We start from the raw sequence: 27,404 nt of genomic DNA, 5'->3' as shown, positions 1-27,404 counted from the left end.
TTTCATGTCCCTTTAAATATCTCTGGCTGCTATCAGCAGAAGATAAAACATTTAAAAATAAAATAGTAGGGTTTCCTTTTAAAAACTTTTCTTCTTACTCATACAATTCTTTGTTGTCCTTTGCTACTCTGCTCTTGGCCTTCAATTTAGGGCTGATTGTACCCTGACACCGATGCATCCGATCCAGTTTATCATCTTTACTGGAAAATACATAATTAACATAGTTAAAGGGACACTGAACCCATCTTTTTTCTTTCGTGATTCAGATAGAGCATGCAATTTTAAGCAACTTTCTAATTTACTCCTATTATCAATTTTCTTTGTTCTCTTGCTATCTTTATTTGAAAAAGAAGGCATCTAAGCTAAGGAGCTAGACCATTTTTGGTTCAGTACCCTGGACAGCACTTGTTTATTGGTGTGTGAATTTATAAACCAATCAGCAAGAACAACCCAGGTTGTTCACCAAAAATAGGCCGGCATCTAAACTTACATTCTTGCTTTTCAAAAAAAGATACCAAGAGAATGAAGAAAATTTGATAATAGGAGTAAATTAGAAAGTTGCTTAAAATTGCATGCTCTATCTAAATCATGCAAGAAAAAAATTGGGTTCAGTGTCCCTTTAATGATGTAGTATAACCCAAAAGATACAGTTGTTTCTATTGATTTAAACATTGATATTTTTCATATAGGATTCAGTCAACCTTGCACAACACTTTTAAAACAGGGCCTTTATTTGTGCATTTAATCTTTATTACTTACATTGGACTGAACCATAAAATGGTAAAATAATAGCTGGACGTCAACTTTAATCCATTGTTTGGCACTGATATAAATGCACATATAGAAATTCTCATTATTCATAGAAGAGGAGAAGAATTAGACTGTCATAAACCTGGTAATGAAACAAACATAATATCCGTGGCTATCATCTTCAAATGCAAAATATAAATAAATGAATAATTCATTTGTACAGGAGTACATTTTTCCAACCTTCCAACGAATTAGGAACAAAACTATAGATCGGGGGAAAGTAATAACTGTTATTGGGTATAGACTTATTCAGTTTGATTCTACTTCCATAATAGTGGGTAACAGAATATAAGCCATGTGTTGTTATTATTTTACTATAAACTGTAAGAGAAAAAAAAAATATCTTGGCTATTAAAGACAAGAAAATATTTGATAATTAACGCTGAAACTTTTATTTTTACAAAATGGAGGTAGAGTCAATTCCAAAATTCATGTGTAAAATATTTTTGCAAAGACTAATGGAAGATCTTGTAGAAGAAATAAAGTTTCAGCTGTAATATAATTTACCCTATTATTAGTGCAATTTTGGTCCATCTGTTTATAAAGTGTAAAACTTTATTATATGTTATGGTGGCTGTGGCTACAAGCATAGCCATAGTCTGGTAACATGCTCTTTATAAATGCTTGTTTTATGAAACACAATAATCTTTCTTTGCCCCCCCCCCCCAAAAAAAAAAAAAGTACTGTGAAATAATTTGTGATCTGCTCTTGTAGCAACTATACATTTTTAGGCTAATTCCAAATTTTAAATGGCTGTTTAATTCTGTAAAATTCAGAGAAAGGAATGTATTCCAGGGACTGTTTAAATGTGATTAATAACACACGTTGCATTAGTAATATTGTTATTTTAATGTGAATGAAATTCCAGTTTTGTTTACAAACTAGTAAAAATGTCCTCTTCAAAAGATGATCAAACATGGACACTAAGCAATGCCCTTTTCTTTTTGTTCCAAAAAGCTGGTATAGAGATTTTGCAAGTGGGTCAGAAGTGATGGTTGGAAATTCTTAATTATAGTTCTGGGAAGACGTAGGCCGGTCAACTGCAATATCAGAGGAAAATGCAATATTTAGTACAGATACATAGAATAAAAAGAAATGCTACCATCATAAACAAAGTTATACTAATTTAATTAATAAAAATGATTAAAGGGACATTACAACCAAAATTGAAATCTATATGGATGTATTTCAGTTTTGAATAGAAGCATTTTTGTAATGTACTATACATGTATTAGCAAAAATGTTTCTAATAAAAGCTATAGCTGTTTCAAAAGAGTATTTAAGTACTCAGAGAGCCTTAGGTGCTTGTGCCATCTGGTAAAGACTCAATTTGTTTATTGCGGACATGATAAAAGCCCCACTGGTGCTCTGAGCAGCTGCAGCATTTAAAGTGCTGGTGCACTGAGAATATCTATCTATGCTTCACATGCAAGCGCAGAGATAAAATGTTAGCACTAAAACAGTGGTAACTTTTGCTAGAAGCATTTTTGCCAACAAATGTATATTGCATATGTGTTTTTATTTAAAGATTTAATGAATCTATGTGCATTTAATTTTCAATCAGAATGTCCCTTTAAAGTGTTAATACTGTACACATAAATAGATTATATAAATCCTACACAACAGAACTCTCACAAAAACAAAAAACTATTCTCTGCATATAGCTGCCATCCAATGCTTATTCATTGAAATGGTTACATTTGTCAGTAAGCACCATGGCCCATATTTATCAAGCTCCGAACGGAACTTGAAGGGCCGTGTTTCTGGCGAGTCTTCAGACCGTTGCTCCATAACCCTGTCCACTTGCTCTGAGCAGGCGGACAGGAATCGCCGGAAATCAACCCGATCGAGTACGATCGGGTTGATTGACAGCTCCCTGCTCTCCGTATTCAGCGAGGTCTGGCGGACCTGATCCGCACTGTCGGATCAGGTCCGCCAGACTTTATTAAATCGAGGCCCTTGTGTGTGCTTTTGGCCTCTGTTGGTGACTTGATTCTGCTGATGAAATTACACACAAGGTCAGTCACACTCACTGTACATACAAAAAGTAAAACACATGCATGGTTCTTACTTATGATGGGAAATATGTGTCATATGTAAAGTTAATTTATTTTCAGCTTTATGCCCCATTACCTAAAAATATGCAATTATCTGGAACAAGTTGGTTTTATAAATTAATGGTAAACTTCAGAGTTTTGATCCCATGGGTTATAATAAATCCAAAACGGAGTAATGTTCTATCTACCGTTTCCATTATTAACATGGGAGGTTGTTTTGAATCTAAATTCACATCTAAGTTCAAGTTTCTAAGTAAATCTAGTTGCCATTCAGAAGCTACAGCTAAAGTCTTTGTTGACTTGCTAGAGCAACTGGCTTATTAGTCTTATTTTTCCATTATTGGTATAAATTATGAGATTTGAGTATCTTCTGCAGGTTTCCATATTAACTCTACCTGCAGGAGTTCTGAATCTGACTCGTATGACAATCAAGGAGGTTTCTGATTGTGAAATGTTGGTTAATCCTGGAGTATTAGCTTGGTATAAAGGAATCTTACTTCTCTAAATGTCAATCAGAAAGTCCATGGTGAATATAGACTGCTAACTGGATGAAAGAATCCAGATTCTCATAAACACGTATTCAGTTGCAATCCTACAGCAAAACACAGCATCATATTCTGCCACTGTATGTAGCCTTTGGCATAAATTAAGCAGAGTGGATGGAGTTGCAGCACAATGATGGGATTAGTAAAAAAAACAGACTTGCAAATATCACAGTATTTTGTAATAAAGCTCAGTCTATTGTCTCATCAACTAAGGGTAATAAAATAATCATTACCTTTGTTCTGTATGTAGAGGACTAGGCAATTTTCATAAAATGTGTAGACTTCAATGATTTAGAAAACCACAAAAAACGTTCTAGGGTCGCCAATAAATGTTTGTGTTAAAGCAGAGGTAGCAATACCAGCAGCAACTTGATCTTATACATTTATCTTGGTGGTGTGAACATGATTATGAGATCTTATAAATTATGTCTGTCTCCTGTTTCTGCAGACACCAGATTATTTTATAAGAATTCCTTATTCAAGGTCAATTCTTATAAACGTACACATGGCCAGATCTAAATAAGAATGATACCCCAATAATTGCATAGGTTAAGATATGAAAAATAAAATATGGAGTAACAACAGAAGATAGAAATTTGGCATCAAGTATGGATACATATATTTTCCTTTTTTTAATGAAAGGGAATACGTTTTGGTCACATAGTTTATGAAAGTAAGTCCAGATCTAAAGACAGATTTGGTATCAAGGTTATAGGCAAAATTCACATTGCAGAGGTTAATTCTTTACTTTGAATGTTTAATTATTTCTCACAATTATTTTTTATGGAACTGACGCAAATGAATGCTTGATGTAGTTATTTAATTTAAAAGAAACAGCAAATGTGTCATATCACAACCCTTAATGGAAACGAAGCTAATTGTGTATGATAGGCCTGTGGGATGTGTAGATATTTTTAATCATGTAAATGATGAAGACCACAAATATTTTTAATTTGCCACTCACTCTTTCCCAGATGTTGTAATATTGTGAACCCAAAATCAAACCAACCAGGTTGGCATTCACAGACTTCTGATATTAGTTATTCTAAATCAACAGTTGAATATGTAAACATAATTATTAAAAAATTCTTCCTAAATCTTGAACTAAGGACATTATAAAAATTAATATTAGGGGGTCAAGTTTAATCAGCATTTAAAGAATGCATTACTTCAAATGAACGTTGGAAAATGCAGCCATTATTTTACCAATAATTCAAAGTTGATGAGTTGTCCTTTATGCTAAAATGAAACAGGAACTCTTTTTTGCACTACAACGGCACATTGATTGACACTGCTAATATTAATCATCGAGGAAGAGTAAAAACAAAATAATTGATATGTAAAAATATATCTCTATTCATGCAAAAATGTGTTAAAGCTGATTATTTTAGAAACGTACAGTGTCCTTTTTATTTAGGCATCAAAAAGTAAATCACTAAAAATGGCTGTCTTACCTGAATGTCTGGGAACATGTGAGTCTTGAGCTATGTGATTTATTATATTCAATCATAACTTATGAATGAATAAAAAGCCACAATACCCAGTTAATGAAAAAAGAAAATCATCTACGTATTCTAAAGCAGTAGTATTAATGATGATATTTTTACTACATAATGGTAGTAACATTTTCTGCAGTTTTCTGAATTGATTTGGCCCAGACCTGCCAGCTCTAGTGTATGTTCAGCTCAAGAAAATGTTACAAATTCCAGGCGGGTACATACCCTTTGTCTGGACATCCACGCAACGTGGGGCTATATACATTTCTCAGACAATACAGGTCAGTCTCTCATTACACAACAAATATAACTACTTAAACCATTATGTTTCAAAGGAAGGTGCTAAATGCTAAAATCTAAAAAAAAAAAAAAAAGATGAAAAAAACCCCAATATGAATATAAGAAAATAAGGACCACTCCTTCTTACAAAGAGGAACGTCATGCTCTTTAAAAATAAAAGATAGTGAACATAGAAATGATGCTTTTTATACCTAGTCCAATGAGTGATCTTAAAACAAAAGGGGCTGTTGTGACAGCTGAGCATGAGAATACTAGAGTGACAACTTTCATTTTTCAAGAAAATATTTTGTTGCTATCCTCTAAGACCACAGTGCAGGATGGGAGAGTCCCAATCCCATCAAGTGTTTCTAACATGTTTGGTAGGTCTTGCAGTGACTAAATCAGGTCAAAATAGAAAGTCACCTGAGAGACTTATTGGGTACATTAAAAGCCATCACTTATGATTTAAAAAACAAATATATTTAAAAAATGTCTCTAAACAGAGCTACAATATATAATGTTACTGCTAAATTGTTTATAAGAGAGTAGGAGGGAAGATTCCAAAACAATACCTATAATCTTTCCTTTGTGCATAATCAGTCCTTTACTTCTTATAAATCTTATTTCTGTGTCAACATGGCCATATAATATCTAATATGTATTTAAATTTGTACATTAAAACTTCTCAAATGGTGCTTATTAATAAACACATCCCTGCATTAGCCTTTCACAATTCCCATGTGCTGCACAGAAATACTGTATAATAGTACATTACTTATAGTGAATTTAAAGTTTAATGAAAAAGTGCCGTATGAATATGCAGCATATACAAATACAGGGAGTGCAGAATTATTAGGCAAGTTGTATTTTTGAGGATTAATTTTATTATTGAACAACAACCATGTTCTCAATGAACCCAAAAAACTCATTAATATCAAAGCTGAATAGTTTTGGAAGTAGTTTTTAGTTTGTTTTTAGTTATAGCTATTTTAGGGGGATATCTGTGTGTGCAGGTGACTATTACTGTGCATAATTATTAGGCAACTTAACAAAAAACAAATATATACCCATTTCAATTATTTATTTTTACCAGTGAAACCAATATAACATCTCAACATTCACAAATATACATTTCTGACATTCAAAAACAAAACAAAAACAAATCAGTGACCAATATAGCCACCTTTCTTTGCAAGGACACTCAAAAGCCTGCCATCCATGGATTCTGTCAGTGTTTTGATCTGTTCACCATCAACATTGCGTGCAGCAGCAACCACAGCCTCCCAGACACTGTTCAGAGAGGTGTACTGTTTTCCCTCCTTGTAAATCTCACATTTGATGATGGACCACAGGTTCTCAATGGGGTTCAGATCAGGTGAACAAGGAGGCCATGTCATTAGATTTTCTTCTTTTATACCCTTTCTTGCCAGCCACGCTGTGGAGTACTTGGACGCGTGTGATGGAGCATTGTCCTGCATGAAAATCATGTTTTCTTGAAGGATGCAGACTTCTTCCTGTACCACTGCTTGAAGAAGGTGTCTTCCAGAAGCTGGCAGTAGGACTGGGAGTTGAGCTTGACTCCATCCTCAACCCGAAAAGGCCCCACAAGCTCATCTTTGATGATACCAGCCCAAACCAGTACTCCACCTCCACCTTGCTGGCGTCTGAGTCGGACTGGAGCTCTCTGCCCTTTACCAATCCAGCCACGGGCCCATCCATCTGGCCCATCAAGACTCACTCTCATTTCATCAGTCCATAAAACCTTAGAAAAATCAGTCTTGAAATATTTCTTGGCCCAGTCTTGACGTTTCAGCTTGTGTGTCTTGTTCAGTGGTGGTCGTCTTTCAGCCTTTCTTACCTTGGCCATGTCTCTGAGTATTGCACACCTTGTGCTTTTGGGCACTCCAGTGATGTTGCAGCTCTGAAATATGGCCAAACTGGTGGCATGTGGCATCTTGGCAGCTGCACGCTTGACTTTTCTCAGTTCATGGGCAGTTATTTTGCGCCTTGGTTTTTCCACACGCTTCTTGCGACCCTGTTGACTATTTTGAATGAAACGCTTGATTGTTTGATGATCACGCTTCAGAAGCTTTGCAATTTTAAGAGTGCTGCATTCCTCTGCAAGATATCTCACTATTTTTTACTTTTCTGAGCCTGTCAAGTCCTTCTTTTGACCCATTTTGCCAAAGGAAAGGAAGTTGCCTAATAATTATGCACACCTGATATAGGGTGTTGATGTCATTAGACCACACCCCTTCTCATTACAGAGATGCACATCACCTAATATGCTTAACTGGTAGTAGGCTTTCGAGCCTATACAGCTTGGAGTAAGACAACATGCATAAAGAGGATGATGTGGTCAAAATACTCATTTGCCTAATAATTCTGCACTCCCTGTATACCCTCCCTTTGTGGACAATGGTATTGGCTAAAGTCTCTTATAAACATCTTTATGCAAGAAAAAGATTGTTATGATTTGTATGTAATGGGTCATTCAGCATTTTTTCTGTCATGTGTATGTATTAGTAAAGTTTACTTAAGTGTGGTACCTTTAAAGAAAACTTGTCTCAGCAGGATATGATCAGCTAATCAGTTAAGGGCTATTTATGCTCTGACTGGGGATCAGCTGTTATGTCTATGAGTAAGGCTGTATTTGCCAAAACGCGTAAGACACTTTCCTGCTGAAAAGCCTGATTTTAAAAGCTATTTTATGCTTTGAGTTTTTTGTCTCCAATAAAGTACAACTTTTTTACAAAAGCGTCTGGAGGTTTGCCGGAGTTTTTTAATTTTCTACTATAGTTAAGAAGATGTACGAGTAAAGTGAATGTAAAGTTTAATGAGTAAGTGCCCAGTATCTAAAAATACTCTTAAAAACAGGGGCACTTTCATTCATTAAACTTTACATTGAAGCTTCTTTTTTAAAATACTTACCTTTTTCTTTACGGAAAGCAGACTGGCGATGCTCTGCTCGCAGCTCCTGCTGTAGTTAGCATAGTAATGACGATTCCGAGTTCCTCCAATAGTTGCGTTGCCTCACAAGCTGGATGCCAAAGGTGGCACACAACGATTGGAGGAAGCCGGATTCATTATAGATCTGCTACATACAGAAGGAGCTGCGAGCGGAGGATCGCCAGTCTGCTTTCCATAAAGAGAAAGGTAAGTATTTTAAAAAAGAAGCTTCAATGTAAAGTTTAATGAATGAAAGTGCCCCTGTTTTTAAGAGTATTTTAAGATACTGGGCACTTACTCATTAAACTTTACATTCACTTTACTCATAAATCTTCTTAACTATAGTAGAGCATGAAAAAACTCCGGCAAACCTCCAGGCGCTTTTGTAAAAAAGTTGTCCTTTATTGGAAACAAAAAACTCAAAGCATAAAATAGCTTTTAAAATCAGGCTTCTCAAAAGGAAAGTGTCTTACGCGTTTCGGCAAATACAGCCTTACTCATAGACATAACAGCTGATCCCCAGTCAGAGCATAAGTAGCCCTTAACTGATTAGCTGATCATATCCTGCTGAGACAAGTTTTCTTTAAAGGTACCGCACTTAAGTGAACTTTACTAATACATACACATGACAGAAAAAATGCTGAATGACCCATTACATACAAATCGTAACAATCTTTTTCTTGCATAAAAATGTTTATGAGAGACTTTAGCCAATACCATTGTCCACAAAGGGAGGGTATCTTTGTATATGCTGCATATTCATATATTATCTGTCTATTATTTGTATCCCTTCCATTTGGAATATAACAATTTATAACTAATTTAGACAGATAGGGCATCTTCTTAACTACTTCTTTAAACTACAAATTTATTTAGGTAGGAAGCTTTAGGGAAGGAGTCAGAAACATATGGAATGCATGTAATGTGTGGCACTTTTTGCACTGAGGGCTGCAACAGCTTGTTACAGGCATTCCAGCCAGTTAGATAGTGTATCAGACAGGACAACAGCCTTCTCTGTACATGCTCTTCACATGGTGCTTGAGAGACAACATACCCAGGTCAGAGAAAACCAAAGCAGCAGACAAGCAGCTAGACAGCACAGAGAATACTAAGGTATGGGGCAGACATATTTATTATTATTATAATTATTATTATTATTAATAAAGCTCCTGCTTTAGGGTCACCTTTCATAGCCTCAAATAACTTTTCATGCCTCCAAATATTTGCCTTCTGGGCCAAGGTAGATTAAGGGACACTAGTGTGCAGTAGAGAATATTCTGTGGGCAGAGTTATGACCACAAAGGTGGAGTCAGTGGAATTTCAGTGGCAGAGTTTACAGGTATGAGCAGCATAAAGACTGGCTGAGGGGAAGTTTCTGTTGCTTGCATGGAAACCAAAACACTAGGATAGGGAGAACTGAAGAAGGGGCTGCTGGACAGAACTCCAAAACCATGACAACCTAACTATATGTAGGATGGTTAGACGCTCTGGCTTTCTTATGTAAAAAATATTTTTAACCCTTTGAGTGCTATTGACGGCTCTGAGCCATCACAGAGTTTCCCACTCTGGTGCTAATGACGGCTCAGAGCCCTCACTAGCACTCTCCCAACTTAAGGAAGATCTGGGGGCTCCCACCCGCTCCTACCCTGGCAATCGTGCCTGTAGAGTGACCGGCATCGCCAGGGCATCACGTTTTGCGCAGTGACATCACGTGCAATGACGTGATGACGTCACAGCGCAACTTTATCAACCATTTGTCAATATAAAGTATAGGGAAAGGGCGCATGCTGCTTAGAAGCATGTATCTCAGGCATCTAAGTAGCTACAGACCCCCAAGACCCACCATTCCACCTTTCCAATGGTGTAAGTCTTGAAGATCTGGAAAAAATAAAAAAAAAGTTAAAACATTTTTTTTCACAAAATAAAAAAATAAATTAAATCAGCTTAGCACCCAGGTGGGAAAGTGCTTAGCACTCAAATGATTAAAAACATATTATTACATTTTAATGCAATTTAGTTGGTAAGTTAAAAGATGCTATAGACTTTGTCATTTTCCTTTTAAATAAAACTGTTTAAATTAATTAAAAGGTACCAATGAAAATGCACAAACAATTCTGAATCACTGCTGTCTTGACACCTGTACTCAATTATCTCTTGCTTACCGTGAAGTTTGTAATTAGCACCTTTGCACAACCGTCCTGGTTTGCGGAAATCGAGGTTCCCTCTCAATCCACGATGGAAAAGAGGTTGCACTGGACGGAAATTGTCACTCATGCTCTGAAAGATTTGAGACTGATGGTTCTGACTCAGCAAGCGTAAAGAGTGCATCTTAGCATGAAAAAAGAAAAGAGCAGAATAAATATCAGTGGACTAGTTACAGTTACTGAACATATGGCAACACAGGCTGCTAAGCTAGAGAATACAATGGTACTTAAATGCTTATATCAGAGAGCTAAAATGCCAGTAGGAGTTAAAAGCAAAAGTCTGTTAGTAAAAATTTTTTTTGAAGAAAATGTAACTTTAGATTGAGATATATATATATATATATATATATATATATATATATATATATATATATATACACACAGTATATATATGTGTGTATTTATATATAGTATATTTCCTGGCAGATTGCTTCTCTTTCTTGTATATATATTGTATATCTATATCCCAAATTTATCTTCAAACCACTAAATAATCCATAAAGATTCTTCCTTGTTTGTCCATTTCTCAGGTCCCTGCAAGGGGCAGAAAGCTTCTGCAATCACCTTGGCCGCCTTGGCAATAATAATAATGCAGTAATATGACACTGTAGACACTAGTTAACATTTCTCCATATTTAATACAATCAAATTATAATACTGTTGAAGTTAGCTGTAAAGATTTTCTTTATTGTTCGTAAGATTGAGATGCTACAATATAACCACCTTTTTCCATACTTTTAAAAGATCAGTAGATGAGAATGTGTTATTATGATATAGGTATCTATGTGTAGTGTGATAGGAGCGCCTAAAGGTGGATTCCTGCTGCTAAAAAAGTTCTTCCCTCAAAGAGAACTAAATGGTGGATAAGAAGAAAAAATGGGGTTTATTTAGCAGCGCTAAAAAAAGCTAGGAAATGATGATACTAATCTAACTAATGTATTATACAATCTAGTTTATTTAAAAATTCTTATAACACATAAAAACAACAGCAAATGCTTTTCCTAATTAATAAAGGGACGTCTCCCTTATACAACACTTTAAAAACAGACTAGAACCATATAATCCTAGAATTCCAGGTATAAAGGAATTAATTCTATAGATAACATATGGCAAGCAACAAATTTCTAAGATAAATGGTGAATTGAATATTTAAAAGGCACAAATGTATCAGTCCTAACAGCTTTACAGTTCTTCAGTAACAAATACAGTTATAAAGTTAAACAGTTACTTTCCTTGGACATATAATTGGCTCAGGTGTGCTGGATAGTTAAAAAGGCAAAAAACAGCCAATATTCTGATTTAGGTGCCAAAGCAATTGTGGTTAATGGAAATGGTTAATTTAACAGATGAATACCTTGATGTCTTTAAAGTTCAGTTTGCGTGTTTTAAAAAACGTAGTGCAAATTAGTGTAGAGGTACCTTAATCTGTCCTGGTTGCAACCGCTGATATTCTTCACTGTGAGGGATTCACAGACTGTTTGTTCATGGTGCTTCTGATAAATTACCTGACCTTCTCTTTGATTCAGAGGTCAGGGGTGATGATCCATTCTGGTGATGTAGTTATCCTTTTTTTTGTTTTCCTTTCTTCTTATAGCCCAAATATTGTTTTCATCTGGGTTCCCTCAGACTTCTTAAGGTTTGAAGAAATCGTTGGTCAGCGTTTAGCAGTAACACCGTATTCCCTGAAGTTACCAAAGGTAGATTTTAACTTGCAGGGTCAGGAGAAAAGTTTAAAGTTGCAGGGTCACACAGCTTTGTGACAGTAGTAAATGAAGTTTAGTAGAGTGTAGCAGGTCCCATTCAATGCGTTTCACCCTTCTGGGCTTTATAAATCTACCTTTGGTAACTTTGGTAACTTCAGGGAATACGGTGTTACTGCTAAACACTGACCAAAGATTTCTTCAAACCTTAAGAAGTCTGAGGGAACCCAGATGAAAACAATATTTGGGCTATAAGAAGAAAGGAAAACAAAAAAAAGGATAACTACATCACCAGAACGGATCATCACCCCTGACCTCTGAATCAAAGAGAAGGTCAGGTGACTTATCAGAAGCACCAGGAACAAACAGTCTGTGAATCCCTCACAGTGAAGAATATCAGCGGTTGCAACCAGGACAGATTAAGGTACCTCTACACTAATTTGCACTACGTTTTTTAAAACACGCAAACTGAACTTTAAAGACATCAAGGTATTCATCTGTTAAATTAACCATTTCCATTAACCACAATTGCTTTGGCACCTAAATCAGAATATTGGCTGTTTTTTGCCTTTTTAACTATCCAGCACACCTGAGCCAATTATATGTCCAAGGAAAGTAACTGTGTAACTTTATAACTGTATTTGTTACTGAAGAACTGTAAAGCTGTTAGGACTGATACATTTGTGCCTTTTAAATATTCAATTCACCATTTATCTTAGAAATTTGTTGCTTGCCATATGTTATCTATAGAATTAATTCCTTTATACCTGGAATTCTAGGATTATATGGTTCTAGTCTGTTTTTAAAGTGGTGTATAAGGGAGACATCCCTTTATTAATTAGGAAAAGCATTTGCTGTTGTTTTTATGTGTTATAAGAATTTTTAAATAAACTAGATTGTATAATACATTAGTTAGATTGGTATCATCATTTACTAGCTTTTTTTAGCGCTGCTAAATAAACCCCATTTTTTCTTATTATGATATAGGACAAGTTGGTGTGATTGAGCTTAAACGGTACTTTATTCGAGATTGAGATGTACTCTATATAGATTATATATGATCAAGAAGTATTTCGAGCATTACTATGTTTGATATAGTGAGGTAAATATGTAGATTTTATGTGCAAGATTGTAAGGGATATCGCAATGCGAATGCGCCATCATCACGTAATAGTATAATTTGGCGATAGCATATATAGCATTGAATCATTGTATATTATACACAAAGCTTATTGAACCAAAGCATGGAGGTGTTGTCGAGATGAAAGCCTTTCATTGGCTAAATAGCACAAAGATTAGTGCACTAATTTCTGAATGAAATTTATGATATGCGAACACACCTCCATTTTGACCAATCACATGTGAGATGGTGACATATGTGACCAATCACAAGTGAGATGGTAATGCATGCGCAATGCGAGTCCTGAGACGCTGAACAAGCGTGTTAAATAGCCATGGTTTTAATCATGCAGTACACTTGATAAAACAGTTGGAGACCGTGAAACGTCGTGATTGCATTTACATAAAGTCTGTATACATTTTATATTTTGACTTGCCACGGTACTTTTAAATTTCAATTCTATTTTAACACCACTTTTGTGGCTGTCCGTGAAACAGACTGACTCACAGAGGTTTTAGTGATCAACACGGATTGCTGGTTCCTAGTGTAAGCTTACTGGGAGTTATAAGGACTACCAAGATCTGATGCTGGGGTTACCAGAGACGTGCTGGTTTTAAGAAAAGCCGTGCTGTTTAACCCGGAGCAGTTAGCTGGGCGACTTTTAAGAGCCCAGAAGGCTTGTGTAGCACTATTCCAGTGCTTTGAATCCTGTAAGTACGGGAATTTGGAGTGGGGAAATAGCAGACTCATTTGACCCTGCACTATTGTGGCGCCTACTTTTCTCGTTTTATCTTTGGTACTATAGGAGTGCATCCCAACCACTTCCAGAAGAAGCAGCCTGCCACCGATGACAGTGTGATCTGTCACAACATCATATTCATCTCTATAGAGGAGGAAACATTATAGTCTGAGGACTCATCATCTTGCATGAACTGATAAGTGGACTTTCACACCACAATTAATATTGTTTGCATGATTGTTTGCATCTTTTCATTATTGCCTTATTTTGCACGTATATAGATATAGCGATTGGCACGTATATAGATATAGCGATTGGCTATATAAATATTGATATTGTGTTAATATAATGTATTTTTTTATAAGATATTATAACCACTAGAGTGGGGGGCAACCATTTCACTCTATCCGGCAACTAATTTTGGCCCTATTCTAACCTACTAGATCTGTTGATTTAGATCTAGAACACTCACATGTAGATTTCGCACAACACTTTTAGCACATTTATTATATGCACATCCATTAGGCGCATCCAATTGATATTTTGCTATATCATTTGTATTTGTAACCTTGGCAGCTTGGCTTAAAGCTTTGATACGTGTAGCATTCCCAGTAGTGGGGAAGTCTCCACTAAACAAATTACTGCTCATTCTATAAGAGCATTCACCACCTCTTTGGCTTCCATTGAACATATTAACAAAGAAGCTACTCAGTCATTTTTTCATACCTTTACTAAATTCCACCATTTTCACTTGTTTGCATCTTCTGAAGTTGTTTTTGGTGGAAAAGTTCTCAGGCCACAGTGCCTGTTTATTACCTCTACTTGCCTTAACTGTTTTTCCTAGTCTATTTCATAGTGAACTTCACAGCTTAAGTATAGGATTCCACATGTGATAGTTCGTGGACTCTCACCACCTTATGAAATATAATAAAAAATCGTTTTTTTCTGATAAATTAATTTATTTCATGCTGATGAGAGTCCACGAGGCCCATCATTGTTTTTCTCTATAACAGTTGGCAGCATTGCCAGTCTGCACTTTTTTTACCCTGCTTTTCCTTTCCAACTTTTTTTTCTCTGTTCCCTTGGCCATATGTATAACTAAGTAATCATGGGAAAGTGAGAGGGATTAAAGCACTGTTGTGTGGGTTGTTTTGTCTTCTCCTGGACTTAAATCCTACATGTAATGGCTCATGGACTCTCACCATCATAAAATAAATTTATCAAGTAAGCAGGAACAAGGCCGAAGTTGTTTTTCAAGTGGTCAAGGTAGGGGATCTAGCTAATGGAAAAAAACATGGAAAAATCTGTGCCAAGTTTACACCGGGCAGTTAGAAGGAAAAAAAAAAGATTAAAAGAACAGTGAAGTCAATAAAAAAATGATCATGATTTAGATAGTGCATACAATTTTAATCAAATTCTCAATTTACTTCTATTATAAATTTGCTTTCTTTTTTGAGTAAAGCTAGTTAGGCTGACAGGAGCTTATTGGTATGCATTTGCCTTTAGCAATCTATGGCAGCAGTATTTGCAATTATGTATAACATTGCTATTAACATTGTTGCAAATACTGATACTAGATTGCTAAAGAAATGTGCACGCTCCTCTTACAAAGGATACAAATAGAGCTATGCAACATTGATAATAAAAGTCAATTGGAAAATTGTTTAAAATTATATACTCTATCCAATCAATTTAAAGGGACATAATACTCATATGCTAAATCCCTTGAAACTGATGCAGTATAACTGTAAAAAGCTGACAGGAAAATATCCCCTGACCATCTCTATATAAAAAGGAAGATATTTTACCTCACAATTTCCTTATCTAGCTAGAATAAGTTCTGTGTAAAAAGTTATACTCTGCTGCTGCTCAGCTGCAGGTAAAAATATAATAATAAAGAAATGAACAGCAGCCAATCAGTACCAGCAGTGCTGAGGTCATAAACTCTTTTTCTGTAATCTCATGAGATTTCACTTAACTCTCATGAGATTTCATTGTAAACTTCCTTACACTGAATAGGGAAATAAGATGAGTGTGCACGAAAGCTCGCTCCTTCCGCTGTCCCGGGACAGACATACTGATTTGTTGCTTAGAAGTCCTTTACAATGGGATGTGGCTCCTGAGAAATTTTTGAGGTAAAATATCTTTCTTTTTTACATAGAGATGTTCAGGTTATATTTACTAGTCAGCTTTTTACAGCTATATTGCATCACTTTCAAGTGTTTAAACATTTGGGTATTATGGCCTTTTAAGTTTAATATTGACTTAACCGTCCCTTTAAAAGTATGTGCAGAAATAAGCAGCAGTCGTAGGTGGCGGATTGAAAATGATCCCGATCCTATTCGATCAGGATGATTGACAGCCCCTGCTAGCGTCCCATTGGCTGCCAGTGAGCAGGGGGCGGCATTGCACAATCGTTTCATTTTAAATGCTTGTGCAATGATAAATGCCAATAGTGTATGCTGTTGGCATTTAGCAATGTCGAGCGGAAATTATTAGATATAGTTAATCATGTTTAATAAATTTAAGGATAGACCATACCTGTAACACATTTTAAAGCAAAATTGAGACAGGGTGAGTGTGTGTGTATGTGAGAAGTACGTATGAGAGAATGGTGTAGATTATTGGAAGGGGATAGAAAGTACTACTGAAGGTAACAACAACAAAAGGAAAAAAGAAACATCAAAAAGAAACAAAAGTTAATTTATTGAAAAGGGTCTCAGTAGGGGGGAATCTGGACTTCTGCAGCACCAAAGTCAAAATTAAAGCACCCCAAAATATCCCTGACAAACTTAGAAGCCCTGGATCCAACCACAATGACAATTTATGCCTAAAATGTATATTCTAAAGCACTCAAATGTATACATACAGTGTTGTTTTAAAAGTGTATAAAGACAATGAACAGACATTCTCTTTAATGAGAGGACATAACTCTCTTCAGACTCTCAGGTAGTGTTTATACACTAGCACCAAGAGTTCTTGTGAACAAACAGAGAAAAAAACTAAGAACACAAGATTTTGTTGCTGTTTAGCACTTTTATGTTTGCAAGCTATAAATAAATACACGTTAAACTTGTCTTATGTTTTTATGCATTACTAGCAATACTAAGGGGCCGATTTATGAAAGTGCGAGCGGACATGATACGATGTAGCGTATCATGTCCGCTGTACATCGATAAATGCTGACAGCTGCATGTGCAGTGCCGCCCCCTGCAGATTAGCGGCCATTTGGCCGCTAGCAGGGGGTGTCATATAGGATAGAGCGGATTGATGTCTGCAGCCTCAGAGCAGGCGGACACGTTATGGAGCAGCGGTCTTTAGACCTGAAGGCTCGCACAGGGACAGGGGCATTCAGAGCTTGATAATTCGGCCCCTAAGTTCCTATCCAAACCTTCTTTGAGCAGAAAACATCATAGCTCAGCAAAACAAACTATAACAAAAATGAATATGCCTCATGAACGTGCATGTATACTAGGATAGGGCCTCAGTTTATTCCAGAGACAAAAAATACCTTGATCCTAAACAAGTGATTAATATCTTTAAATGATTCTCATTTCTAAGGTCTGTTTTTTACTCATCTTCCTGTAGATCTCATTTAATATACTAAAAACGCAAAGCCATTATATAGAAGGAACCTAAACTACAGTTAGTAACGTTAGTAAAATGCTACATGAAACATCCGAGTTTTAGTACAGGATTGGAAACGTTATTACATAAGGACATAGGATTCCATAATAACCTGTTTGCAAGGTTAAGAAAATATAATGAGGCATTCCTTAACTTTGCTTACAGTTACATAAATAAATATCACTTTTAAATAGATCACTTAAAGGGACACTGAACCCAATTTTTTTCTTTCGTGATTCAGATAGAGCATGCAATTTTAAGCAACTTTCTAATTTACTCCTATTACCAAATTATCTTCATTCTCTTGGTATCTTTATTTGAAATGCAACAATGTATGTTTAGATGCCGGCCTATTTTTGATGAACACACTGTGTTGTTCTTGCTGATTGGTGGATAAATTCACCCACCAATAAACAAGCTCTTTCCATGGTCCTAAACCAAAAAAATAGCTTAGATGCCTTCTTTTTCAAATAAAGATAGCAAGAGAACAAAGAAAAATTGATAATAGGAGTAAATTAGAAAGTTGCATAAATTTGCATGCTATCTGAATCATGAAAGAAAAATTTTGGGTTCAGTGTCCCTTTAAGAGACAAACTGAGAGGACAGAACATGGTTTATGTAAATCTAAAATCCCATCTGGCATTTTCTGAAATTTTGAAGGAAATATGTTGATTCCTTAGTCAATAGTTTGCCCAAGGCACCAAGCCCCATGACCAGTGCAGTAAGCGAAACGAAACACCGATATTCGTCTCGTTTTAACAAGACAAATATTCGAAAGAATGCAGCACAAAATTTAAAAAACCTTCAAAGGAATAATGCTGAATTCGGCAGTATTCATTTGTTTCCTTTAAATAGTTTAAAATACTTACCTAAGTGCGCTGGAGGAGGCTTAGCACGGTGGCTCCCAGGGCCTCCACTAAAGCAGAAGTGCAGGCCCTGGGAGCCGTCACGCTGAGCCTTCTGTTAGCATGGCTGGGGCTCTGTGAAGAAGAGGAGCAGGTTAGTGCGGCTCTCCATTGCACTTTGTGTTTTAGTCACTAAAGGTGAACTTTTTCAACTGTAACAGTAAAACATGAAAATTAATTTAACAAAAACAAATGTAAATGTTCCATGGATGGTCGGTATTCATTTAGTTTAAAACAAAATAAATTCCGAACAGCACAGGCGCAGAATACACCAAATGAGAAGTATGTACAATATTCCAGGGGTCAAGTCGAGCAGAAACGCATGGGAATGAAGTTCCTGCACTATTTTTGCAGGAGGACCTAAGTTCCCTCTGGACAGAGAACAGAAACGCTTCAGTAAACACTGCTGCTGCTGGTGGGAGGAGCTGGAGCACAGCCTGGTTAGAGGGGTAATGAGATCCTCTAGTAATGGGCAGTAACACTAAATGCAATCCTGTCAGCGGTCCTGCTATGTGATCAGCCCACAATGTGTGCAACACATGGTGCTGTGTGGCTTGCTCTGGGGTTATTTAGCTCCCCTTAGTCCCCCTAGGACTATTGCACCGTAAGTGGGTGAGACTCTGTGACCGAAGAGGATTCTCAGGCCCAAAGGCAACCATTCAACCCTTCATATATAAAACAATATTAATTGTGAGGGTGGTGGAAGTCTTGGTGAGTTCCCACACTTTTTTTTGTAGGACTTGACCCCTGGAATATTCTGAACCAAAGATTTGGCTATACTAGAAATTTTGTCCGTGCACATGTCTAATGCATCTCATTACATTATATTTACATATATTTGTTGATGTCAATTACTATATGCACATTGATTTAAAATAAAGATACCAAGAGAATTAATAAAAATGTATAATTGGAGTAAATTAGAAAATTGCTTAAAATTGCATTCTCTATCTGAATCATGAAAGAACAAAAGTGGGTTTAATATCCCTTTAATGATAGGTTTGACACATTCATATTATTTTATTTTTTTAAAAGAAAATCTCCATTATAGAGAACAATTAAATTACACATGAGATATTTTTCTAAAATATATGGTCTAAAGTGCAGTTTATACTTTGAAATAGAATTTGTTTTGAGTAAGAACTATGCAGGCCATATCATTAAAACTATGTATAGCTATTTCTCTTAAAGGGATTTTTATGTTTATGTGCACATAATTTGTATATTGTAAAGGGCTAATGTTGGCATAGCAGTTAAATGGATATGAAACTCAATGAAATGTGGGATTTATGTGTAGCTACCAATCAGCAGATATCAATTGACTTTGTGTTCAAAACAAAAAAAATCATAAAAGGAAACATGTATATACAGATGACATAGGCATTTACCCAATGACTATCTCAAACCTGTCAAAGAGGAAAGGGTGATGCAGGATAAATTGAGCACTTTCAAGAAATGCTGAATAAATATTCATCATTTACATCAAAGATTGAAGTAGTGGGTGGTTATGAAATGTCAAAATATCCCAAAAACTCCTGCACGTGTGTTTTCATAGTAAAAGGGTGCACACTATCAATGGGTTCTGCACCACAACCCAAACATTATAATATGTCCCAATAAAAGTAGCAGAACTCAAATAATAGGTAAAACATATGGGGTAAATTTATTAAATGCCGAGCGAACATGATACGCTATAGCGAATCATGTCTGCCCGACATCACCAAATTCCGACAGCATATACTGACAGCATTTAACATTCCACAAGCATTTCTTGTAAATTGCTGGTGCAATGCCACCCCTTGCATATTTGCGGCCAATTAGCCGCTAGCAGGGGGTGTCAATCATCCCGATTGTATCGTATCAGGATGATTGCAGTCTGCCACCGAAAAGGTGGTGGACAAGTTAAGGAGCAGCGGTCTTATGACTGCTGCTTCTTAACTTAAGTTTTTGGCGAGCCAGAAACTTCGGGAGGAGAAAGCAGCATCCACTGCTTGTTAAATCTAGCCCATAGTCTTTATTAGACCATCAACCAAATAACAGAACTTTCTATTTGATTTATATGAAGTGCCTTATGATCTTGGGATGCCATGTGGATACAAATGATCACTTTCACGTTTCTGGGTATTCATCTCATGTATAAAAATGTCCATCTTCACACTATTCCATACCTAAGGGATTGAGGGAAAGAAAAAGAGCCTCTGGAAATACCCACCTAACAGGAAAAATGTGGAATGAGCCATTCTGCTACCAAGCCCCTCAGGCAACTGAAAAGTGCTAAATGCCAGAACATGTAAGTAGGCCAGTATCTTAGCCAACACATGAATAACCCTGGTATAAATATTTTGACTCCAAGTGATTCTTGAGTATCCTAAACATTTTAAGCTGACTTGGATGAGTCAACTAATACCATTCCACTAGTTTTTCATCCCACAGTCCATTAAGCAAAACCACTGATGTAATATACAAAGTGCTCTTGGCCTTGGTCATCTAGTCCTTCTTACAGGCTGTGCCACTCTCAAAGTTCTCATACCCAGACACAGTCTTTGCCACAAGCTGACCTTCACCCACTCTTTGTCTTTGGCACAATGGCAATTTGATTCTCACTCTTTCTCAATCCTCTCAGACACCCTGGTCCAGTCAACTGCCAATAGCTGGTTTCCTCTCATTGAGACTCTCAAAAGCCCAAACACTCAGTTACTGGGCCCCTCTTAGCCTTATCTATCACACTGGAAAAGCCCCTCTCACATATTCTATCCCAATCATTCTAAAACCACACTGTTAAGCATAGAAAAAAAAAACATCTTTGAATTAACTGATCTGTCCATTTAATAGATGCTCATTCTAATGTCCTACACGGCCAAATTACTGACAAATATCTACAATTATTCCATATAATTATAGTGTGACTTCATCTATGTATGAAAATACATTTCTAAACATTATTACATATGTATATTTAAAAAAAAATGTATCTAATATTTTTATGATGTAAATTTCATAGGGGACAAAGTAGATTAAAAAAAGAACTGATAAACTATAGATCAAGGGTTCTTCAAACTTTTTTTTCCAATTTATATTCTTGTTCTGAAAGTTGATAAAGTAATTTACAAGATACCAGCAACTTTTGGCAAAGTGACTAAAATGTCTGCATACTTTAATCCTGATTGTAGTCAAATGTGAAAGTGTTGTAAAAGGTAATAACACACATACTCTCATACATCACACACCACACACACAGACTCTCATACAACAAACACAACACACACACTCTCATACAACACACACTCTCATACAACACACACCACGCACACACTCTCATACAACAAACACACCACACACTCTCATACAACAAACATACCACATGCACTCTCATACAACAAACATACCACATGCACTCTCATACAACAAACACACCACACGCACTCTCACACAACAAACACCACACACACTGTCATGCAACACACTCTTATACAACACACACTCTCATACAACACACACCACGCACACACTCTCATACAACAAACACACCACATGCACTCTCATACAACAAACACACCACTCACACAACACACACCACACACACTGTCATGCAACACACTCTTATACAACACACACACATACAACACACACCACACACACTCTCATACAACAAACACACCACACACACTCTCATACACCACATACACTCTCATACAACACACACCACACACACACTCTCATACAACAAACACACCACACACTCTCATACAACACACACCACACACACACTCTCATACAACAAACACACCACATGCACTCTCATACAACAAACACACCACATGCACTCTCATACAACAAACACACCACACGCACTCTCATACAACAAACACACCACACGCACTCTCACACAACACACACCACACACACTGTCATGCAACACACTCTCATACAACACACACCACACACACTCTCATACAACAAACACACACACACACTCTCACACAACAAACACACCACACGCACTCTCATACAACACACACACCTTGCGCACTCTCATACAACACACACACCACACACACTCTCATACAACACACACACCACATACACTTTCATACAACACACACACCACATACACTTTCATACAACACACACACCCTCATACAACACCCACACCACACACACTCATACAACACAGAAAGAGAATCTTGCGGAGCTGCTGTCTGTCATGTGACAGTAATTTTTTTTAAACCGTTCACTGCTGCTTGTAGAAAAATGTGCACGCCGACGACCCAGTAAACAGTGTTGCGATCCAGTAACTTTTATGATTTAGATAGAGCATATAATTGTAAGAGACTTTTATATCTTTTATCAAACTTACTTTATTCTCTTGGTATCCTTTGATAAAGAGCATACATATGTAGGCTCAGAAGCGGGAATGCACTACTGGAAGCTAGTTGTGATTGGTGGCACTGGTCACACACATATGCCTCTTATCTTTGGCTCAACAGATGTGTTCAGCTATGTTGCAGCCATGCATTGCTGGTATGGATATGACTTTGTGCCAGTATCAAAGTGTTAACATTAGAACGAAGTTCAGATATAAATACTTGCTGAAAAAAAATAGATTATGTGATAGTCGACACGGTCACGTGATTTCAGGGCCTGAAATGGATCATGGGGGACTGCCTACGCTGCTGGGCACACCCCCAGTTTGATTCTTGCGTGTGTCAAATGGGGAGGCTGCAGGACTCTATATAAGGTAGGACATTCCATGCAGTCCTAACGGCGTTAAAGCCCAGCACTGTTAGAACAGCATGGAACGTACTAATGACATGAAGGGGTTAACTATATGTCTATTCCCTTTTTTCAGTGACTCACAAAGTTATATGTCAGGGATAATGCCATAATAAAGTGCTCATTAGAACACTTTCTTTTTGCACTTTTATGTATAAGCAGAGCATGCATGTAAAACTCAAGAGAACTCAAGAAAACACAGATGACTGTATCAAATAGATTTGTTCCAGCTATAAAAATGCCATGGAAATAAATAAAAGCATGAAAAGCTACAAATATACAGTTTTTGCACATGCTCAATAAACATAACATGAAACAGCTCACAGAGCCACGATATGCATTTGAAAGCAGCCCTTGAAGCAACTGAGGAAAGTATATATGCATGATAGCAATACAATAAGATCCATTCTCAATTAAAAGTGTATTGGTGGAACAGAATAATAGACAGAAGTTGATACACGGATGCATTTTATTACAATTCTGTGTTTCTGCATCCCTGAAAATCTGTGCAATATTAATAAAAAGGCAGAAAATATAGCAAACAGTAAACCATATTACATTCACTCTTATTTTATTTTACACTGCAATTTGTTGCAGAACAAACAACAAATCTGCCATCTCTTTTCAAGCTTAACAGCACAACAGCCCAGGGGTGAAATTCTCCCAAATGAAGTGCAGATGCTGTATATAGACAGAGCCAGTCAGGATAATTGTCATTTCAAATTCATTGTTGCCATTTATTTACTAATGACCTGAAATTTGTTTTTGTATGTAATCTCCCGTAATTGTGATAATTATACACGTTGTGATAATCCCACAATATGTTTGGAGCAAAAGAATGTAGCTCTATGAATGCTGATATGATTTATAAAGTCTATATTATCATGCTGAAATTCATATACTCCTACATCTTATTTAAAGCCAGATTAAATCTATGATAATACCCTAAATATAAACCATTGTGTGAAGCAAACATTTGTTATGATTTTACGTTTTGCTTTGCAAGGGGCCTTGTATACTCTTCATGACATTTCTATGGTTTCTGATATTATTTTTAGCCTGTCTTTTAATAATTCTATGAAATTTCTTCTTGCTATGGTTACTGTTGTTGCCATGGACTAAGGATTCAAACAAAACCATATTGTTGATACATTAGGTGGTATTAAAAATTGAAATATCTGCTTTTGATTTCCACTTATATATTATAAGAATTTTGAGTTTCTTTTTGCAGTATATTTTTTACTTATATCACACATTTAAATTAATGTTTATCTTTAGATTGTAACTTTTCTTGTAAACTGATATGTATCTATCCCTTTATTGCTACATTAGTACTTAAAGGGATATTTCAGACAAAATTTAAATGCACATAGATTAATTGCATCTTTGAATAGAAACATATTTGCAATATGCATGTTTTGGCAAAAATGCTTCTACTAAAAGTTTTTACTGTTTTAGTGTTTACAATGTTCTCTGCACATGCACGTGAAGGATACATAGATATTCTCAGTGCATCAGCATTTTAAATACTGCAGCTGCTCAGAGTACCAGTGGGCTTGTATCATGTCAGAAATTAACAAATTGAGTCATTACCAGATGGTACAAGCACTCTCTGAACAGCAGCAGTATGTAAATGCTGGTGCACAATGCATATTTAAATACACTCTTGAAACAGATATAGCTTTTATTAGAAGCATCATTTTCTAATACATGTACATTTTAAAAATGCTTTTATTCAAAACTGAAATGCATGTAGATTTCAATTTTTGCTGGAATGTCCCTTTAAGGGCACAGTAGCTAAAACATTTGTCTTTCTTAATTCAGATATTGTTCAATTTTTCAATTGATAGGTAAGCTGAGGAACAGCAATGCACTGCTCTGGCTAGCTGCTGATTGGTGGCTGCATATATATGCCTCTTGTCATTGGCTCAATAGTTGTGTTCAGCTAGCTCCCAGCATTGCATTGTTGCCCATCAACAAAGTATACCAAAATAATTAAGCAAACTTTATAAACAAAATGTAAATTGAAAAGTTATTTAAAATAACTTGTAGGTTTCATGTCCTATTAACATGTGTAATGCACATATATCTAATGCAAAACATCAACCAATCCCAGAAAGTATACTAATGACTTGATTTGAAACTCAAATCCCATGTCCCTAGATTTATTTGTGCATTACAAGAAGACTCTCTGCTTGCCAATATATTATTGTCAAGTTGCCAGGCTACAAGAACTCTGCAGGTGTTAGCCAGTTCACAGTCACAATTGGGTTTTGTCTCTAGCCACAAGCTCTTTGATTTGGGACTTAACAGTTTTAGTGGTATGATGCTTTAGGATCTCATCTGTTGGAGCCTTATGAATAAATTAACAAAATAATAATTTTACAAGTGACTAACAATTGTTATTTAAATCTATAAGCAAATATAACAAAAATAAAAATGTTAATTATTATATAAAATCATGAACTAACTAGATCAATTTCTGGTATAATCACATTGTATATGAATTTTAAAGAGACAGTATATACCAATTTTCATATAACTGCATGTAATAGACACTACTATAAAGAATAATTTGCATAGATACTGATATAAAAATCCAGTATAAAACCGTTTAAAAACGTACTTAGAAGCTTCCAGTTTAGCACTGTTTAAAAGGATACTGGAATACCCACTGCAAGTAGGAAATATCAGACACTCCCCCTCCACTTCCCTGTGCATATCAAAAGACCCTTTACACAAACAGAAGCAAGCAAGGTACACGTCAGTATTCTACTAAAACTTTGGGGCTTGGTTAGGAGTCTGAAAATCAGAGCAATGTTATTTAAAAATAGGCAAAACTATCCATTTAAAAAACAAAACAAAAAAACATTATGGGCTATATAAATAGATCATCTACAAAAACATTTATACAAAGAAAAAACAATTGTATAATGTCCCTTTAAGGAAAATGAATGTGTCAATAGGTCACCCTTTAAGGCTAGAGGAACAGAAATTTCACCTTCAGCAAACTATTCTTATAGAGAAAAAAATGAAGTGGGACTTGCTGCCTGCGAAAGTAGTGATGGCAGATATAGTGGATAGCTATAAAAATAATTCATATTTCTTTTTTGTCTAATAAACAGTATCTTTCAGGTCAGTCCAACATCTGCAGGAGAGGATAACCCTACCTAACTCCTGGCTGCTATTTGGCATCATGTGTAGGGGTTTCCAAGCTACAGAGTTAGTACTGAGCCAAAACAGAAAGGACCCAGAGTTATTTAGGCAGAAGAGGAGTAATTTAAGCAAGGGCTAATACCAGCACATAAAAAAACAGGACAGAACCAGAATCCAAAAGAATGGTCTAAGAACTCGCCATACACCAGCAGAGATTGATCGGGAACAGTACAGAAGGAGCAGGCAAAAGTATTGTCAAAAACTGGCAGGGTCATACACAGCAAACAAACAAATACAGGAACACATCACACCCAGAGGAGACCTCAATATTCAGGCAAAGGGACACAGGAAGGCCTGGTTTAAATAGGCTTGACAGGATTGTAAATTACCAGCAGTTGCAGATAGGTGGCACTAGTGAATGCAGAAAACACAAGTTAAAGGGACATAAAACAAGTTGGGATAGAGACAAAATGTAATATGTGCTTTAATTACTTTACCTGCAAATTTATACTGCAGTGCCTCACCATTAACCCTTTCTTTTATGTTTCCGAATTGTACAGCTCTAACTCCCCCACACAATTCCTTCTTTGCTGTATCTATATCTACCACTTTGCTTATTTTGTTGCTTATTTCTTTCTTGCCAGAAATTTTTAAACAATTTTTTTTATGCAAACTATTTTTTTTTACTTATTTAGCCCTTTTAGGATATGCACAGATCTCAACATGTTTTATGGCACTTTAAATACAAAGTAAGCAGTTAAAGTCACAGATCACAGAGATTAAGCAACTTCCCAACACTCCAGTAACCCTAATTTGCGTCTAGGCCTGATATTGATAGTGTCCATGGATATTATTTTATCTGTCTGTCTGTCTGTCTGTCTGTCTGTCTGTCTGTCTGTCTGTCTGTCTATCTATCTATCTATCTATATATATATAAACACACACACACATATATATATGTACACATATTCACACACACTTGGGGCAGGTTAAGCTGATCTAGTCTCCCTGATTGTCAAGCACTTTACTTTTACATTACTTCTT

General features: G+C 36.2%; 1 protein-coding gene across 1 annotated transcript in view; it reads right to left on the bottom strand.

The window, feature by feature from the left end:
• Positions 1-1,640: 1,640 nt before the first annotated feature.
• The window catches only part of LOC128638900 (carbonic anhydrase-related protein 10-like), a gene marked incomplete at its 5' end in the record, with an annotated part of 449,343 nt that continues 423,579 nt past the window's right edge, over positions 1,641-27,404 (bottom strand). The window contains 2 exons of the mRNA XM_053691030.1: positions 1,641-1,850; positions 10,299-10,464. Of these exons, the coding sequence (XP_053547005.1) occupies positions 1,816-1,850; positions 10,299-10,464 (201 nt within the window). The remainder of the gene's footprint in view (positions 1,851-10,298; positions 10,465-27,404) is intronic.

This window comes from Bombina bombina, chromosome 8 (assembly GCF_027579735.1).
Source record: "Bombina bombina isolate aBomBom1 chromosome 8, aBomBom1.pri, whole genome shotgun sequence".
Lineage (NCBI taxonomy): Eukaryota > Metazoa > Chordata > Amphibia > Anura > Bombinatoridae > Bombina > Bombina bombina.
The sequence above is the reverse complement of the archived record's forward strand: the minus strand, read 5'-3'. Positions and strand labels throughout refer to the sequence as shown.